Source organism: Melanotaenia boesemani, chromosome 4, assembly GCF_017639745.1.
Source record: "Melanotaenia boesemani isolate fMelBoe1 chromosome 4, fMelBoe1.pri, whole genome shotgun sequence".
Lineage (NCBI taxonomy): Eukaryota > Metazoa > Chordata > Actinopteri > Atheriniformes > Melanotaeniidae > Melanotaenia > Melanotaenia boesemani.
In genome coordinates this window covers 36,000,653-36,021,141 of record NC_055685.1, presented here as the reverse complement: position 1 = coordinate 36,021,141, position 20,489 = coordinate 36,000,653, and the positions used below count along the sequence as shown (strand labels likewise).

General features: G+C 39.8%; 1 protein-coding gene across 5 annotated transcripts in view; it reads right to left on the bottom strand.

Annotated features, from left to right (window-relative positions):
* Positions 1-20,489, bottom strand: part of rptor (regulatory associated protein of MTOR, complex 1) — a 206,159-nt gene that overhangs the window by 141,245 nt on the left and 44,425 nt on the right. For all 5 annotated transcript variants that reach the window (XM_041982370.1, XM_041982373.1, XM_041982371.1 and 2 more), the window contains exons 5-6: positions 5,425-5,583; positions 1,778-1,924 (exon numbers count right to left, since the gene is read on the bottom strand). In XM_041982370.1, the coding sequence (XP_041838304.1) occupies positions 1,778-1,924; positions 5,425-5,583 (306 nt within the window). The remainder of the gene's footprint in view (positions 1-1,777; positions 1,925-5,424; positions 5,584-20,489) is intronic.

The window sequence follows — 20,489 nt, the reverse complement described above, 5'->3', positions numbered from 1 at the left end:
TCCAATAAAACAGATTTTATGGGTCTGGGTGAGTCCTGGCCCATTGTTCAGCAACAAATGAGAACCGTATGGTTCTCGGCAGATAATTCAGTTTGTGCGCAAACACAGGGATGCAGTGGTGTGGAGGTTAGGGTGGAGAACTCCCTGCAAAGATCTTGTCCTGCATGATTAAAGAGTCTCCAGAAGTCATCACCTCTCTATTTATCTTCCATTACTCCCACCCTACTGCACACTTCCTGTGTGAGAGAATGGGAAGAGCAAGCATGTTATGCAACTTCCCTAACCCCCCATTAAACCAAAGTACTTCCTGAGCTTATTCTCTGGATCAAATCCTTCAGGTAAACCATCAAGCTCCTATTTTAGGTTAGATACTTCTAGTGCGACGATGCAGGAAATGCATTTGGAGCACACTGAATCCCCTACTAAGGAAATAGTCAAAGATAGTCCAGTAGAGTCTAAAATGTAGTGCATTCGCGTTAGCGAGACAGCATCTCTGAATAGATGATGACCCTCAGACGTAAACGGATTCTGTGAATGTTCTGGCCAGTTTCTCAATGGCTGAACACATGGCTGAACTCTGTACCAATGCGAACTAACAGGAACTTAAGAGGAGGACCTTCAGCTGTAGGAACATACCCACCTTGGTCTGGTCTGTCCAGAGGACATTTTTCCAGAAATCTTGTGGTTTGTTCAGATGCAGCTTTGCAATCTTAAGTTGTCCTGTCATGTTCCTTTTAGAAAGAAGAGGCTTTCTCCTGCAAGCCATATTTGTCTTTTTGTAACTGTACTGTCATGAACTTTAATATTTAACAAGCTAACTGAGGCCTGAACCGGTTGGGACAGCTGTCTTGAAAGCTATGGTTCATGATTTTTATGTAAAATATTGACAGTGTGGATGCCATATTTTATTGTTGATCGGAGGTTATTTTACCTGAATAAAAGGTCAGGAAGGATCAGATTTATTTTTCCCCCTTTGGTTATCTCCTGATCTATAATAGCTGAAATCTGAAGAATGTGTACCTTCTTTGTTTGTGATATTTAGCCAACTTAGATTTGTAGTTTTAGGCCTGTATTCACCAGTCAACCATGACCTTTGCAAACTCACACGGAAAAACACCAGGTGAGGCTGAGGATGGAGACACGTGTGATGAGTTGTGTCAAACATTGCAGCGACTCAGCAGTTTTTCTGCTGCCTTTACTTTAATGGGGATCACAGCGTTCACAGCAGCTTTTCTTTACTCCCCTGCTCTACACTGTACATCCTTTGCCTTCCCGCTCACTCGTTTTCTTGCTAATCTACAGTCTGGCTCAAACTTCCCCATGAATAATTGAAATGAATGACAGTGCCATCTCATTATGAATTCACACAACACCCCTCAGCTGGGAGCGAGAAAGAGAAAGACGATGTAATAAAAAGATGAAGTGCTGAAAGGACTGCGGCTGGTAGAGATGTACACTACGTCTGCATGTGTGTCTGTGTGTGTGTGTGTGTGGACGGATGCTCATTTTCACAGCACTGGGGAGGATTCCAGCTGAGAAACCATAACAATTATAGCTACTGCATGTACGAGCGTGCGCTCTATGTGACTGTTTCCATTTACCAAATATCTCCTAAATATCAACACTTCCATTTCTCCTGTTTGCTGGAACGCTAACTGTATATCTCATCTAATGTTTATACATCTTCCTTCCTCCAATTAAATCCCTACAACTACTCCAGCACCGCTGTGTTGTGACACATGGTAAAACATGCGGTGTTTGTTTTGCAGCAGCCCACCTCCAGCTCCTGCTCTCTCTGCAGAGCAAACTGTTTAAACGACTTGACGATGATTCCCGCGTTGGAGCAGTCGTAAACGAAAATGGACGGGCTCCCCATCCACGTCTGCAGGTCGTAGATGGACAGCGGGATGTACTGGGTGTAGTTCTGGAAAACAAGAGGAAGAGGGGTGTTGGTAATGGGAAAGATGGTGCATTGTGTTATTGCTGAGAACTCACTTTTATAGATTTGTGTTTAATTATTAAGGAGGCATCTGTTTGATGAAAAGTTTGAGCAGAGGATGAGAGAAACACTGAAAAAGCAAATTAAAATGAGGGAGGAGAACGAGGATGATGAGAGTTGGAATCAGTTATGGTGCCATAAAGTCGTTTTACCCAAAAACTAATGTGCAGTTTTGTTCACAGTGCTGTCACACCAAAGCCCCACTAACAGCCAGTGACACAGACGCTTAGTTTTATAGGACATAGAACAGGAAGAGAGGCAAAATAATAATAATAACAGAGGAAGAGGGGGTGGTCATACGGCCTGAAAACTGCTCATCCGGACAGCTGCGGTGCATCTTTATAAGAGGGTGCTTACTTACTACACAGGCAACAAACCACTCAACATTTAATGTCTGACTCGCAGGTGTCGGTGTGTCTGTACACTGCTGTGATCTCAGTGTGAGAGTAATCTGTGTTTTTATGTTTGGTTGTGAAGTCATTTGTGGTTTTATGACCACTGGAAGATTCCCTGGAACCTTTTGAAAAACAGACTTATTACATTTTTATTTTACCTCTTCAAATATGTAGACTTTTTGGGCATAAACCTAAAAAGAGCAACTATCTGGGGGCATCAGCAAGGGGTCAAATACAAGCCACGAAATGTTTTCAGACCATCTGGTGGCAGTTCATGAACACAAGCAGACATGAACTTTGACAACAGATTTGCAACCGCTTTAAAAGATGCTTCAAATCAGAAGAATTGGGGTTAAAATGTAAATAAACATCAACACAAACACTGAAACATGATGGCTACCTCCAGACCGCCTGAGAAAAAACTACTTTGTTTTTTTTAGTGGATAATATAAAAAATGCCTGCATGCAACCACTCAACCTGGCATGTACAACAGAATAAGAATTCTGGGTAATTCTTGCTGCTGTTGGAGTTTTAACCAAGAGATCTGATCACATCACGCCAGTTTTGAAATCTTTACACTGGCTTCCAGTCAGTTACAGAATAGATTTTAAGACCCTTTTGATTGTTTACAAATCCCAGAACAGTGTAGGTCTGGAATCCATCTGTGATATGTTCACAGAATATAAACCTAGCAGAGCTCTTACATCCAAAGACTCTGGTCAGCTAGTCCAGACCAGAGTCCAGACCAGAGTCCAGACTAAACATGGAGAAGCAGCATTTTGCTGTTATGCTGCAAACAAGTGAAACAAACTGCCAGAGGTAGTCTTTTTGGTGGGGTAGCTTGGGTTTCGTGCTCCAGGGCTGCTGTTGATCGCTCGGGTCTCTGGGTCTCTAAAAGTGTGGTCACATTTGCAGGATCACACTCATCTCTGATCACTCCTCATTCCTCTGTAGAAAATTCTCTGTTATGTTTCTTTACGGGTACAGCAGTTTGTTGTCTGCTGTTATTTTGGACTGAAGCGTCGTTGCTTCTAATCGTATCTTTGTCTCCTCTTTCTTTTTTCTACTTCCTTTTGTTGACTTCTCTTCATTTTTCTTCTTTTTTTCTGTCCCCTACAGTCAGGTCCAGCAAGATTATGTAAATTCCATAACTCAAAATAAATAAATAGGACTAAATAAATAAATAATATAAAATAAATACACAAATAAATACGAATAAATAAATAGATATGATTAAATAAATAAATAAAATAAAATAAATATATACGAATGAATAAATAAATAAATAGATAAATACGATTAAATAAATAAATAAATATCAGATTATCAAAAGACGCCTTATACCCATAAATGTCCCCTTGGCAAAGCAGTTTTATTTGCCACCATGCTGGACAGGAGAAGTTTAAAAATAATAAAAAATCTCTGTAGTCTGTTATGTGTCGACACAACACTGGCTCATCCCTTGAGTTAGACGCCTTGTTTTGCTTAAATGAGTCACAGCTCAGTGTTGAGAGATTTTAAGAGGGAAATGGTGCAAGGACTGAAAATGAGAGAAAAAGCAGCTAATGGCCCAAGAAAACTTTAGAAAGGCTGGAGAACAACTGCTCCAGACCAGTTTAAAAGAAGAAAATACAGGAAAGTCCAGCTGCTTGAAAGTAATATATGCAGTACATTCAGGGTTTCGCATGCAGAGTCAACTTACATTCAGACCCACCCCATCAATCTCTCTCATTCACAAAAACATTACATTAACCCCCCACCCCCACCCCTCCCCCCCTTAATGCAAATACAACAAATCAATACACACTGATGCACATGAGGAATAGATACTGTCGTCCATTCAAATTTCACTTCTTAGATTTTTAGACCTTTTCAGTGTCATTATTATTATTTTCTCTCTCAAAAGCATTCCTGAAGAATTGACCCCATGTCTGCGTTGACCTCTGAAAGGAGACTTCATCTCAGTAAATCACACAATGATGAAAATATACGTGTACTCCAGATTTAGCAGCCGCTGATCTGAGCGATCTGTGGCGGCTGGCAGTCTGCTCAGTGAGCAGCAGCATGAACGTGAGGCTTTCTGTGGCTTCACATTGATTACAGCATTAATCTACAGCACATATGTCAAACTGGTCCAGCAAAGGGCCGTGTGGCTGCAGGTTTTTGTTCCAACCAAGCAGCAGCACACCAGATTTGACTGATTCAATCAACTGATCTCAGTCTTCAGACAGCTGATTGGTCAAACTGTGTGCTCTTGGCTGGCTGGAACAAAAACCTGCAGCCACACGGCCCTTTGCTGGACCAGTTTGACATGCCTGATCTACAGGATCCTATCATCTTCATCTTTATACATATTTTACTTACTTTTTTTCTATATTTGTATTTCTGTGCACATGAAAACAGCCGGTGTCATCTCAGCAGCAGAAAATGTGAGTCTTTGTTGGGACGTCAGCATTACAGGTCTGGAAATAATGACTCAAACTGGTATTACAGAGAATAGTTTAGAGAGAGAGAGAGAATAGCTCTGTGTGGAGCTAAGTGGCTCCAGCTACTGCTGTTCTTATGGTTTTAACACCAAAAGTCCTGGCTCCACCCTAGAAGCACCAACTCATGATGCTGCAGGACAAATGACTTCTTGCATCAGAGAACAACTACCTTGCTGTAATCGCCATGTTTAAAATTTTAGTCTAATGTTCAGTCTGTGTAATTCAAGAGAGGGCAATGAAATAAAATAAAATAAAATTAATTAATTAATTAATTAAAAAAATAATAACTGAGCTCCAACAAGGATGTAAAAGTTGAAGCGAGGAAAACTAAATAAGCTCAGTGTTGCTCTCATTTTCCCGCTGTTCAATATCACCAGTCTCATTTGTGAAGACTGCCCAGTAAGTCATTCAGTCAGTGTTTTTAAATAGATTTTTAATCTGTTTACATTTAGAAATATTATTGGGTGTTTTATTATTCAAGCTCTCAGAATTACCATGTCCTGAATGCCTGAGAATCTACACTAACATTCATGTGTGCAGTACCTTATTAAAAACCCAGATTTCTCCGTTGACAGTGGGCCGTGGCACTCCGTGGCCGTTGTAGTGGAAGAGGACTCGCTCCTCTTTGGCGTTGCGTCTCAGCGATGTGCAGAGTTTCTTCACTTCGTCCACTGTGGGGTCCAAACTCTGCTTGTAACGTGCCTGCAACCATAAAAGAAGAGAGGAAGGCATCAATTTGACTGTCTTACTTCTGAAAATTACTAGAACCGATAAAATCCCCAGTTCTCTTCAAAGTTCAGTATTTTGTTGGTGACGCTAAACCAAAGCTCCGCTTTTACCCGTAAGTTCAGAGCTGTTTGTCTTCAGAGTTGTTTGATTCCTCCTAAATTAGCTGGAATTTCACCTTAACACTAAACATGTCCAGTGAGGTACCACATGACCCCACTGTAGGACCACTATTATTTTGCTTGCACAGATTCTACTTTGTATCAGCAAATGGAAGGTCAATTATTATTTTTCAGTAGTTAAGAAGATTCCCAACGACTATTCTGTTTCTGAAACCAGTTCAGATGTACCCCTCTGCTATACATAACCTGCTGTAAGGAATAATCAATCAATGAATCATCTTAGATTTTATTCAGTGGAATAGATGAAATAGAAACCGTAGTGGGAGTTGGAAGTCAGAGTTCTGTATTTTAACATCACTGACTTAGTCAAATCATTACTGGCTCACATTTGGTCCTCAGCAACTTCACCAAAGCAATACTGTCTAAAAAAAATAAATAAAAAATATCTGTTGCTCTATCTATAATCTTTCAGGTGGCTTCAGAAAAGTGTCTTTGCAAGCTGACTGCATTAATTACTGTAACACTCCTTTTCCTGATTTTTCTGCTAAACGCTTCAACCACCTCAGCCTATTCAGAATGCAGCCCGTCACGGATGGGCTTTGACCTCCGGTGACAGGAGTATTACGCCGGCTTGGGCCCTGAATATTCACCATGTCAGTCATGCTTCCTACAACAGCATCCTTCTGGAAAACGAAGGAACATTTTCTTTCATTTTCCTTTCAATAATTTGAATAAGTGATGTTAAAACACTCAGAAGCTTCTGCATGTAACTGTGTTCTACAGCTAGACTGGATTTCTGAGATGTGTCCTTTGTAAATGTGCAAACAAATTCTAATTCAAATCAAAGAAGCAGACTCGGTTCGCCTACAAATGTAAATCTCAGTCAAAACAAAGTTCATTGTGGGTTCACCACACGGCATTGTAGATAAACGCAACCAAAACATAAGCATGTGTGGGACAACAGACAGATCTGCACAACAGAAACCTCATACGGTAAAAAGTGGAAGAACTCAGGAAAAGTTTTGATAGAAATATCAACCCAAGGCTGCCAGGATCTGATACAGCTTCATATTTAGCTGCTACTTCGTAGAAACCAAAGTTGTTCGGCAAGTTTTCTTCTTTGTTGTGTGTGGAACACATTACTAAAAAGGTCTGATTTGTTTGACAAGTGCAGCATGAACGCAATATCAGTCTGAAAGCACATTACACCTCCAACTGAACCAAGCCGCCAATCGGACCACGTCTAGCGGATTATGATGCTGTGAATGCACCCAGAATGATCCAATAGTAAAGATTTATTCCTGAAAAACTGAATGAGTTCACAGAGGAAAGATTATAAAAATATGAATAAATATCACACCAGCTGTGGAGACCTCTAACTGGTTTACAAATTGAGCACTTAAGGGTGTTCTGAGAGCAGACTCCTGGTTAGAAAACAAAACAAACAAACAAACAACAACAAAAAACACCAGATACTACACACATATTAAAAGACTGACATGGTGCTACTGCTGCTTCACTGCTGTCAGCTTTTCTCTGCCACCTGTTGTTTACTTCATCTCATACTTCACTGCTTGGTGTGATTTTATAAGAGCAAGGCCAGCGTGACGCTCATACCCATGAGTGTGTGCATGTGTGTGTGTGTGTGTGAGCTTGAGAGATTTTAAAGTTGAAAACAAAGGATTTGTGCATTGTTTGTGCTCCTTCATTTCATTAAATAAAGTGCATGACTGTGCATAGATGAAGCAGCACAGAGGTGTCATCGAGTTATGCAACAGAAAAGAACCCATTTACTCCGGTCTGAATCATTATCACACTCACGAGGTCCTTCTGTTACATAACAGGCCTTTTAACAAACAGCCTGCCTCCTGTCAAACGCCAAAATAATCCATATTTCAACTTCTTGAATAACTTCCAGTGCTGAAAAAAAACCAACAACTTAAAGCTTGATGCAGTCAAACCAGTTTGTGTCCCAGAATTTTAAAAAAATATACTTGCTTTTAATTATGCAAAAGAATGTTTATCATGGCTGCCTCGTGTATTTTGCGTTTGTTTGAAGCGTTGTTTGTGCAAATCATCAGAAATTAGTGCTACATGTTCACAAGCTGCAATATGCAAGTAACCAGCAAGCGCAGTGTTTGGACCAAACTGACCTGAAGTAAAGTAAAAAGGATCGACAGCGGGAAAAATAATCAGAAAAGGTGAGACGTGGTGTGCTTGGTTTCGGGGTCTTACATCTACGATACTGCTGCTGTAGTTTTTCCTGCTGTGATCTCAAAATTAACCAACTACTAAACTCTTTTATTGTGGCCACGTTGATCATTTAATTTATATCCTACAAATTTGGTAGCTTTATACAGTCTGATTGCTCTAATACAGCCTCTAGTACGTGACAGAGTAGCAACCCCTTAGTAGCAACTGAGTACACAAGCAACTGCATGAACACTAAAGCGAGGCACACACAAAGATTATCGGGGCTGTTTTTGTCCCGATTTCCCTCTTCCTGACCATGGACGGCAAATGCCCAGTTATCTTAAGTCTTATAAGATTACCCTGGGGTCTGAGGTGTGTAAGAGCACATTTGTCCCGACAAAACAACAATCGCAAGTATTAAACATGTTCAATATTTACGACCAAAAATCTTGACGTGTGTGGGGAAAGCCGACAGCTCCTGAGTTGTGACGGATTCTGGAACGTAGCCAATCAGAGATCGAGCTGACTGGGGAGCAAGAAAGGACATAAAATCCGTATTAACGCTGTTATTTTTTCAGTTGTAGATTTTTCTGTTAACAACAGTCGCAAGACCACCATCATTGCTTCATTATGTATGTCCACTTCCAAGCTGGATGTTGTATTTTCCATTTGTTGCCATTGTTCTTCTTTGTCTTTCCGGTCGTTGCTGTGTTTCTTTTTCTTCATTTTTGTTAGATCACATTTGATCACACAGGATTTCTGGCTCGAAGGACTAGATTCTAGATCGGTTGCGGGACACAATCGTTATGTGTGTGTTGTTCTGTGATGAGATAATCGAAGCACACCACACACAGTATGATCAAAACTTAAATGTCTGATTTTTTTATCTTCATGTGTGGAGTCTTAACAGGTAAAAATCTCTTCAGAACATCCCACAAATGGCACGGTGCTAGATGCAAATGTTTTAAATGCTCCACACTCAAGCACACTTTTTTTTTTAAGTGCACACAAAGAAATAAAAATGACTAACTGTATGTTGACATTTAACAGCGAACACTGAAGAGGATTAAGACTTAAAAGACAACGTTTTGCAACAATATCCCATGATTTCCAACCAGCTGATCTTCTACTATCTGTCATGCTCAACCTAGAAGTAAATATATGTAAATACAACATAATCATCCCAATAAGACAGTCTGACGCATGACTTGCATAGTGAAAGCACAACATGTCACAACATAAAGTCATCAAAATACCAAATTTCAGGCTGCTCATCTGCAGAAGTTTTGAATAGCGATATCATGGCAGGATAATATGATTTGGGTCTGATCAGATAAAAGCGTCTGAATTCCGAGAGGCGCAGCTCATCTCAATGATATCGAGTGAAATCTGAAGGGCATAATGTTGTTAGTGAGTGATGCGGTAAAGTGTGTGAAATCAGAGCTCATATTGGGAAACGGGGAATGATCCTTTTGGAGGAAGCAATTAGTAAAATGAGACAAGTAAGAAGAGGGAAAATTAAATAAGCAGGTGAGAAAAACATTCAACAGTTTTCTGCTTGCAGCCATTTCAAATGATTCAGCTGTATTTCAAAGCTAATTATATACATTTATATCAAACAAGAGGATTAAATTCACATAACATGAAGATTAAATTTCATATGTGGCATATCTGGGAGACTCCTTTTAAATGACGGTTTTCTTCTTGACCTGAAGGGGGAGCTCCAGCCTCCTGTAGGGACACAGTCTCTCCAGAGGTTGACGCAAACTGCAGTTACAGTCTGCCCGTCTCCTCTTTACCCATCTCCACTACTGTAAAACATCCCCATTACAACCATCAAGGCCAGCAGAAACCAACTCTTCTTAACGGTGTGCTCTGCACTGGCTCAGGCGACATTTATCATTATGTCACTACCTGAGGACAGGCGACCTTTTCAAAGCACTGTGAGCATTCAAGATGCAATTAAATTCAGATTGTAAAGCTGTAACACGCAGGTAAAAGCTTCACACGCTGTCACAGATACCAGGCGATGTGTCAGAGGGAATCCAGGAGGCAGCATGTGAGGTTTAAAGGTGATTTACATACATTTAATTCTCAGGATTCACACTGAGGATTCCAAAGAAAGTTAAAACTGTGAAAAGCTGTTTACAGAAAAGTAGTAATTCAATGTGCTGATTGGAAACTTCACATGCTGCTTACCCACTCCACAAATTCAGGTGTCCAGGACTCAGTGGAGACAGTCTTAAGGTAATCAATACTTTATCTTTTTAAGATGAAAAAAGAAAAAAGAAATAAATAGAAACTAGAGGACAACTCAGTGTAATGACGATAAAAAACGTTCCAAATTATCCTTCTTGTTGCTTTTACCCTCATAAATCGCTGCTGCTCTTTCATCACAAAGTGTTGCAGGATTGATTTTTGAGCTGATCTAAGCGGCCCGCAAACTATCAAGTTCCTATAAGCTCACACACAAAATATTCTGTTACCAACCCGTAACCCTTGACCGTCAGGAGGAAGCATTCTGTGATGTTTCTTTTGACACAAACGATCCCTGGTAATTTACAGGCCCTGCTTTCTGAGAAGCTATAAATAAATGAATCATCACAGACAAATATGGTTAAGCGCCTTGCATGGCAGCTTCCGCCATCAGTGTGTGAATGTGTGTGTGAATGGGTGAATGTGATGTATAATGTAAAGCGCTTTGGGATAAAGTGCTATATAAATACAGACCATTTACCATCTACCATATTCTAGTGGTTGAGGCAACAGATCAGATGCTGCTGCTTTAATTCTCACAGTTGCAGATTATTGCACCAATGGTTTTAGGAAGATCAGCAATAGAATTAAATCCTGTCTCAATGGCTACTTAAATGACTGAAAAATACATATATTTTTTTCCCAAAAAGAACATTTTAATGTGAAGACATGATTTGCAATATTTAGCTTTTATTTTAAAACAACAAAATGCTCCATAAATTTCTCCAGTTATTTGACAAATCTGACCAAATCATTATTGTAATTTTATTATTTGATTTAATTAACTGAACAGCAGAAAACAATGTTTGTAAGAGTACTTCTGAGTGTTCATAGGATTTATTCTTAGCTAAGAGCAAATCCAAGATCAGGCGATTGTCATGAATGACACAATTTAGAACAAGTTTGTTCGTAAGAACAGTTGGTGAAAGAGGCCAAAGGTCCTCGGGCTTTTTCGTTTAATCCGCCATGCTGCGTTTAAAACAGCCGTTGTGTTGATATCTAGTTGCTAGCGCGTGAAGCGGTACATAAAGCGAAGCTCAGCTGCAAAGCATACCTTTTGGTTTGGATGGAAAAAATGGTCCTCTGAGGTTTTTTTAAAAGTGGGAGTAAGGTAGAGTGATGCACTGCCTAATTTATAAAGTCCAATAACACTGCCATGTGCATGACCAGGATGGGGGATTGAATCAAAGACAAGATTCGATGCAATCCGTTGGTTTCCTTGGATAGGTAATTATTTTTTGTTTTGGCTTGTATGAACACATTTATTATACATTGGGCTGATGTGGACTTTTAATTAGATCGCAATCATTCGGCTTGATTTGATTATGTTTGTAAAGTGGCTTGAGATGTTGTGAATTAGAACTAAACAAAAAGCTGAATTTGATTGAAAAAAGCTGTTTGAAAATTTGCATAATGCAGGAAAACTGGGGATTATCGAGGACCGTTGAATTAATAGAGGCTGGGAAAACTTGTTTTATGTTAGTTCTGCCTGTGTTTGTGTCACTTTGCCACAAGAGTTTGATAAGCACAAGTTAGGTCTCTTAAGAATGAATCAGTAAAAGAAATAATAAAAAATATCAGCGTCAGTTCCAAAAAATCCAATTTCAATCAGCCTTTACTTTGCACCCCACCTCACAGCTGAGTTTTTGTTGAGCGAAATCTTATTAATAATATAGTTTAAAAATATTAAAAGACCTAGACCTGTCACTTTAATGTGTTATATATGTATTTCATCAAAGTTTTATGACTGAGGTTGATATAAATTTTAATAGAAAAACTGTCAGGATCAATTGGGCTTGAGGTAACAGTACGTCTGCTTTCTCAGTCAACAAAATCTGATTAAGTACTTATGAAGACGTGTAGCTGCTTGCAAACTGTTAAATCAATGTGGGATTAATAGAAAATTCTAATTTCAAAGTTGGATCCTTCACTGCATTTGGATTAAATATAATGTGAAGAAAATGCTGATCCTAAACTGCAAAGAGGGAGATTAAAAAAATGCTTGTGTTAAATCTTCAAACCTTAGAAACAGATTAAAGTGCAGAACTCTTCTATTGAATAAATGAAAAATGTGCTGCATTTATAAGAGAACCTGTTAAAATGATCCAGTTTCATGACAGTGAAGTTCTAAAAACTCATCATCATGACACCACGTTTGTTTTCAGTTTAACATCCACGCCGCCATGTTGCAGCCCGTGTTAGGTCAGAGACACACACGCAGGTTGTAAAAGTCAACAACATGACGTCAATGATGACATTGTGCAGATCAGAGCCTCTTCTGGGTCAAAGGAGAAGAAAAACTCTCAACAACATACGGCTGCTGGTCACTGTGACACGACGACAGCTGCATCACTATCGTAGCACCCTGAGCAACCAGGTGGTGGATGGAGGCAGGAGGGGGGGGTTAAACTCTGACACGACCGGTTTCAAAGTTTCTCTATTCAGTATTTGTATTTCATCAACACAGAGACTTAACTAGGTGGCCCGAGTATGTTTAGTGACTCTTCCACAAAAGGACTTTTCTTCTTACTGTTTCAGATCATTTAGTGCAACCCTTCTATGACTCTCTCCTCTCCACACCACAAACCAGATCAAAGCACACCGTGCTGGAAGGAACCTTTTCTCCACTGTGATGTTGTCACCAGATTTAGCCCATTTAAAGCTATGTTTCTCAGCGTTTTAGCCCTGTCTTCATTTATTTATGCGTAAATATCCTCCCAGTTTGGGGAAACTCAACAGTAAAAATAAACATTACCAACATTAAACAAAACATGTCTGATAACATATACACTCGCTGACCACTTTTTATTAGGTCCACCTTGATAGTACTGGGTTAGACGCCCTTTTACCCTCAGAAATGCCTTAATTCTTGGTTTCCTTTCTCACATTCCTCAGAGGTTCTGCTCCGCATGGACATGACAGCATCACACAGTTGCTGCAGGTTTGTCGGCTGCATCCATGATGAGAATCTCCCGTTCCACCACATCCCAAAGCTGCTCTACTGGACTGAGATCTGGTGACTGAAGACCACTGGAGTCCAGTGAACTCATTGTCATGTTCTAGAAAGCAACTGGAGATGAGAAACTGCACTTTTTCTTACAACATGCTGCGTAAAGTTGCTGCTCAGTTTTTCTTTACGTACCAAATCATACGCTAGCAAGCGGATATCAACAAACTGGCTGTTTTGAACGAACACCGCCAGAAGACATTACTGAAGGAACAGAAGGGGAAAAAAAGAGAAAAGAATAGAGCGATAGGTAAGATAAGACTGTCTTTTACTTGCTGTGAGAGCTCACAGTACAGGAAGAATGCAAGATGGATCCCGATGAAGCCGTCAATAAGGGGCGTGTCACTGAGAAAATCTAAAAAAGTTCTGTAGCGCCTCTTTAAAACCATGTCAGATCCACTTTGGAGGGTTTAGTTTGTTTTACTGCGTTGTTAGGAGCACTCTCATTACTCACTACGATTCTGTTACCTCTGATTATGCCGATGCTGTGTAAACGGCAGCAATAACTTGTGGAGTTCTGACTATACTGATCTGCAGCAAGCCACGACATCTGACCTGAAAAGGGGTCAAACTAAAAGTAAAAAATACAGTAACTGAAATTTAGGTGAGAAAGTGCAGGCTGGTTTGACAAATTATGGTGATAGTTATTTCCCTGGTGTCACAGTCATGCTGGGGCCAGTGTGCTGGGCTGACTCAGTTCACAGCAGGTCTTATGGAGCAGAGGGAGAAGTGCCACGTCATCCTCCCATCCTGCCAGCACACCCCTCCTGTCAAGACTACAGTACCTTCACAACTCTCCCTTAGATCCAAATCCATTTCTTCAGAGATGCAGATAAAAACCATCACTAAAAACACCTTAAATGATCCCCAAACGGGTGAAAAAACTGACCTTATATAACTTTTATCACAGCACCACTTATCATTGACAACTTGGTCTGTTCTTGTGTTTGAAACATGTCCGATGCTGGAAGAGAGCAGCAGGAGTTAGAACAGTCCTGCTGCAGCTGACTAAGTGACGTGGGTTATGTAACTGGCAGAAGGTCCAAACACTCACTGTTGGGCTGTAGGTTTGATCATTTCAAATACACAGTGTTTTATTTAAGCTTGATCAGACTTCATCACACAGTGTCTTTAAAATCATCTTTTCTCCACCAGCTTCTTCTGTGTGTGGAAGACGAGCTGGGAAATCAATGAAGCTTTCTGCCTTCTCCCGGAAAGCTTTTATTACTTCAGCTTAACCACGGACTTCCCATACTTCCATGATTTTTTCAGTAATGCATCCATTTGTTTACCTTCTTCTTACATACTTTTATTTCAACCTGCACATCCTGTGCTCAAGTGCAGATGGGTAACTGTTTCCATTTTCCTTTTTCCACGTGTTTATTTTCATTGAAGACAGAAAGGAGGATTTAAGTGGTCTGACATTGCAGCATGTATTTGGCTCTGATTTAAAGTCATAAAAGACACTAAAATCTGTGTTTACCACCCATCACTGATTCAGTATCTGATAAAAAAGTATTTTAATAAAAATGGGTTCAATTAAAACCTTTGTGAATCTTTTGAGCATGTGATGTTAAACAGCCTTGGAAAAGTGAAAGTTTACAACCTCAGACGTTCAACACCATCAGTGCTGCCAATCAAATGCACTTTGTCACTGATCCTCTTCAGTGTGTGCACCACTTTAAAGCTGAAGTTTTGTGAGTTTGCAGCACTCAGCTGTGTGTTAAGGAAATGCCAAGGAGGAAAGACATCAGCAATGATCTTGGAGAGGAAACTGTTGCTGCCCATCAATCTAGGAAGGGTTAAGAATTTATACTCGTTCACTGTCGCCGTAGGTCCGCCGAGGCTCAACGCGCAACCTCTTCCAGACCTGACACGGAGGTACTCCCTTGTGATTGGTCAGTGTGGGATCACATGTTGCTAGATCTCTGGATCTTTTCGCACAATTTTTGTGGTAACCACCGTTTTTAAAAACAATAACCAGTGGATCAAGTTGATAAGAGGCTGATCGAATTATTTCTGTTTTCTTCCATAAGCTAATAAAGACACTGAACCATACTGGACTCCATTGTTGTTTTGAAATAGAAAATGCATACTGAACTAAACTGAACCATCAAAAGAACTCTGACCTGGTGAGTTTACTGGCTGATACCACCTCTGCTGCTACCTTCAGATTAGGAGAAACTGCAAAACAACACCAAAACAACTACGCTCGAGTGCGAGAGCAAATTCACCAGCGTCAGCTACGCAGTGGCTGACCCACGCAGATGCCGCACGAGTATAAATCCGCCTTCATAAAGACATTTCCAACAATTCATTTACAGTATGAAAGATTATCCAAAAGTGGAAAACATTCTATGTCAATCTTCATCCCAACAGGATCAACCTAAAGTCAGCGCAATGCTCAGAAAACATGAACAAAAAACTAAGAGCTACACCTCAGACTCTCTAGGCCTCAGTAAGCATGTTAAATGTCGAAGTTCGTGACAGTACAGTTAGAAAAGTTAGAAAAAAAAATCAGCTCTTAGGCTCCTAAATGACTCCAAATGTAGTATCTCTCTGTGCTTCTATTTTAAACCTAATTCAGCAGGTATAATGGTTTATGTGCTGGTTAGCATTTTTTCATTGTTGTGGTAAAAATCCTTTTTTGTTGTTGTTGTTTTTTGAAATATTATGTTGATGGATATCACCATTTTAGCTGCTCTCAGCTACTCAGTCTCCTATCACTGATATGAAGCAGGTTGCTGCATCATTTTCCGTTTTCACTCATTTTTTCACTTTTTCTCAGCACACTTGTGTTTAAATCCGGCTCCTATCTCAGTCGTTGCTTTGCAAACCTGGACCAGGACTCTCATCCCTTCCTGTGTTTACATAATGGTATGATCCTAGTCGGCCTTTGCATTTGATTGGCCACATTGTGTGCCCAGTAAAGTCCTGTCCCTGCCTGCATGGATTCTGATTAGAGCTGAACATGAGCCGGCACGTCACGAATGTTGCATCACTACAGGTTGTTTTAACCTCATTAAAGAAACAGATTTTTATTATTTCTGATCCATAAAGCTCAAGTACTCAAAGAGGACACAGTCTTTTGTACAAGTGTGATAGAAAAGGAGCAAAGAGACCTCCGAAAGCACCAGTCTAATTAAAAAGTACTCAGATTCTTTGTGCATTTTTGTGTGTCTGCACACAAGACCTGAAGGTGATGAAAGCTAAAAGATAATAAGCTCTAGGAAGATAATTAACATGTTTTCTTTCTTTTACATTTCCTACATTTTTATGGCATTTGTAAAAAAAAAAAAAAATTAGTGAAATGCCATTTTTATTCTCAGTTTAAAATAATCTAGAACAAAAAAGCTTAAATATACCACCATTATGAGAGTATTAAGACATCAAGTACTTTAGCGTTGGGTGTCTTTAAGCCATCTTGGAAAAGAGAGGGAGAAGACATGAGAAGTCCAGGTAAATTTGGGAATGAACCAACATTATTTTAATACTATAGGTCTGATGATTATGCTATCCTCTTTACAGTTGTTCACTTTTAAATCGAAATCACAATTTAAAATGAGCAAATTGCAAAGGAGAGCGAAACTGATCAAGGTTTCAAACCTGCAGGATCCACAGGTTTACAAATCCACTCGCTTCAGATGTAATTCCTGTCGTCTCAGTTACCACTTTGTACCCGTGGGGGATGTGAAGCCCATCAAATTTTTCCGGATGAGAGGGTTTAACACCTTAATAAGGTGCGGTTGGCTTCACGTTTAAACTAAACATCATGTGACAGCTACACTCAGTAGTGAAGTCACGTCACATTTTCAAACCTCTTCACAGACTAATTTCCCGTAAAAGACTGAAACACGAAGACAAAAGTCACAGGGACAAAAACCAGTCAGACTTCTGAAATATCCTGAAATTAATAAAAACAGTTTTTCTGAGTGGAGTCGCTCTAGATGTTCTTAAATGGCATCGAGGCAGAAGTCAGCATGTCCAGAAAAGAAGAACTCACCGTGGTGTAAATAATAAATAACATCAGACTTTAAACTTTACTACAAGGATAAAGTATAAACCTGGTCTAGAGGAAACTTTGTTTTGGCCACAGGTTGCATCTTGCAGTTGGTAAGTGAAGCTGGTCATCGCTAAACTTTACATCCTTACGTTAAAATGCACAGCATGAACTTTGTCTGATGAACATTTAACTTCCAACATGCCTATGATGGGAACTATTATGAACTAGTATGAGCACAGCTATGTATTTATAGATTCTCTTTCTATTCTTTGTTGTATTTCTATTTTTATTTAATCAGTTTCCTCATTTATATGAAAGATTTGGCCAAAATTATCCTGACAATAAAGCTGCAACACACACCTTTCTGTGGCTTTTCTCTGGGCAATTTTTTTACAGTTATATTCAGGAAAATGTGATTATAGATCATTTTTCATCCCAATGATACACAAGCCGAATATGCTGAACAAGAGGTCAAATATATGTTTAATCCCTCTTCCTGCACTGACGGACACATTGGTAAGTCCCAGCAACCCGTGGTTCTGCAGATACATCTGAGCAGCTGGCTCTCCACTGGTCTAATCAACTGCTGCCCTCATTTCCAGCCACCTGCAGGGAGAGTTACACCAGTTGGTGATTGAAGAGGGATTTGATCGGGCAAGAGTGCCACAAACCATTAGCCTGGAGACGGAGCTGAGGGAATGCTGCAGGTTTTGATTCTGTGTGATGTCGTGACTGTGTGTGCATGCGATCCAAGTCTGGGAGTCTACTGAAAGTCAGATTCCAGTTTTATTCAAATCTTTTTACCATCATCCAAAGGCAGCTTATGACCAGGGTGTTTATCAAAGCTGCAACCTCCTCACTGAAAATACAAACACAATAAGTTTGTGGACTGAGTCATTAAAAAGTCTAGTGAACAGATAAAATGTCAGTGTGTGTGATGCTATAATCATAAGTGTTAGTCTTTCATGTTGCAAGGGAATCTTTTATTTTGTCACTGAGTCATTAGAGCTCCACAGAAATTACAACAGCATGTACAGTAAAGACTTATTAGTATTGATCAAGAGGCCAAACAAACCAAAGACATATTACGGCCATTTGTGCAGTGGTACATAAAATCCTGCCTCTTCTACAAGCAAGAAAACAATCAGTCAGTAACAGCCGATTTCCAATTAAGCTTCTGTGTTGTCCTCCAAGTATGAAGTGTGTTGTTTGCAAAAAGAAAATGGATTGTTAACTTTAGATGACAAAATTATTAACTGTAAGGTTCTTTGTTAGCTTCAGAAAAGCAGCCTAGTGTCTTCTGATGCAAAGAAAAAGATCAAAATGTTCAGACTGTATTTGGCCTTTATTTATTTGTTCTGTCAACTGTGGTTCAGCTGCAGATTTGATTAAAATGTTAAACAATAGTCCCGACTCATTTTTGTGTAACAAAAATGCATAAAAATAAGTTTCGTTTTATTTTTATGAAAATCTGAGATTAAAAAAATGTTTACCGACACACAAACGCAGCATGCTAAATAAAATGATAAAAAGCTCTAAGTGGTGCTTGATGAAGAACAAAGCGAAGAGAGCCGGCTCTTCTAGAGAGCTGGTTGTTACATCCACCGAGGCGGAGGGTGTGTTTTTGTTGCTGTCTGTCTGTCTGTTAGCAACAGAACTGAAAAAGTTATGGACAGATTTTGATTAAATTTCCAGGTAATCTTATAAATGGAATACGGAATAAGTGTTTAAATTTTGGGGGTGTTTCGGATCACCACCTGGATACAGGAACTTTTTTTTTTCAAGGTTTTTTTTGGTATGGAGGGATAGGGATGATTTTTCTATTGAAGCTTCTAACTCATAAATAATGCCCATAATCATTAGCTTTCTTTTTTATTTCTTTTACAAAGGCTCGGTGCAGGTCTGTGTGCTCTGAGTGCTTCTAGTTAAGTTACTTTGTTCCAAAAGCAAACAAATAATGTTGTTCAGCATTTTCATGAAGAAAAAAATCAAAAACAATTTAAAGAAATATGTCTTATTAAATTCGCTGCCTTTACAATCTGGATTATTTTCCCTGAAAATAAATTTGGCTAATGGAAATTTTGACTTGCCGGTGCAGGAAACTATGAGCCACATTGTCTGATTATTAAATACGTTCATTTAGACCCTGAAAAGCCCCAGTCTTAAGGCCCATTTATGCTTCCTTATGTATGTAAAAAAGAACGTCTGCTTCAAATGTTATCATATGTCGCCGTCCTCATACTTCCATGTGTCTTTTACGTTGCCATGGCTGTCCACTAGTGGGCAGTACTAAGTTCAGACTTCACGCCCACTTTCCAACATCAGTTTCAGACACCGACTGCTTGGTAAATAGGTATGGAGCATTTTCCAAACGCTCAACACGCCCTAAACACTTGCATAGCCTTCCTGTTGCTGTCCTCATCATTTTCTGCTTTATCTTTCTGTTCCTCTTCTTCTTTCCTGGTTTGTTTCTTTCCCTGGTCACAGGTCAGTTATTCTGCTCAGCACTTCCCCCACGATTTCCAGTGGTTTTGCTCCGTCTTTTGTTTCAAGCGACGGACAGCAAAGCTTCATGAAAACTGACTAAATTATGCATATAACCGATGCAGGAGACGGACGAAACTGTCCGTCCATCTGCGTATCCGCCTCCTGTGTCGAGCATAAATGGGCCTTTTAGAGGCCAGCTGGAGAGAGTTTGAGTGACTAAGCCACACTAAGAAACGTGCACACTTGTTTATTCACTTCAAACAATAAAAACCGTGTGTTGTTTCAGAAGACATATTTATGTCTGGATCATTGGCTCTGTGTGTGGACAAGAGCTGGGTTCAATATACTGTTTCATGTATGTGTGTGTTTTTTCAGATGATTTGTTATCATGCATTTGTGGTTAGTGGAGCATGTGCAGTTCCCTGGTCTCCTCATTAGCGCTCCCACTCTGAATGTCAATAGCTTCTCTGCATGCAGTAGTCCCCGACCTGACCAGGAGCTGGTTTTTATCAGGTATTCCTTTTTCTGCACACAAGTTCAACCTGATCTTTTCTTCTCTGCCTGGTAGACGACAGGAATGAGTTCGAAGTATCTGGTGTGCATTACTGATAAAGCTGTCATTTTGTTTTTCTGACACAGAGAAAGAAATTTCACAAGATTACTTAACACTGAAATATGGAAACAACCCAAAAACTGCACAAGACAAACAAAGTGAGTTGCACGACTTAACAGAAAGCCGGGCGCTTGTTTCGACTGACGACATTTCTGGTGAAAGTTGGTTTGATGAAGTAACATCCCTGGAGGAAAAAAAAAG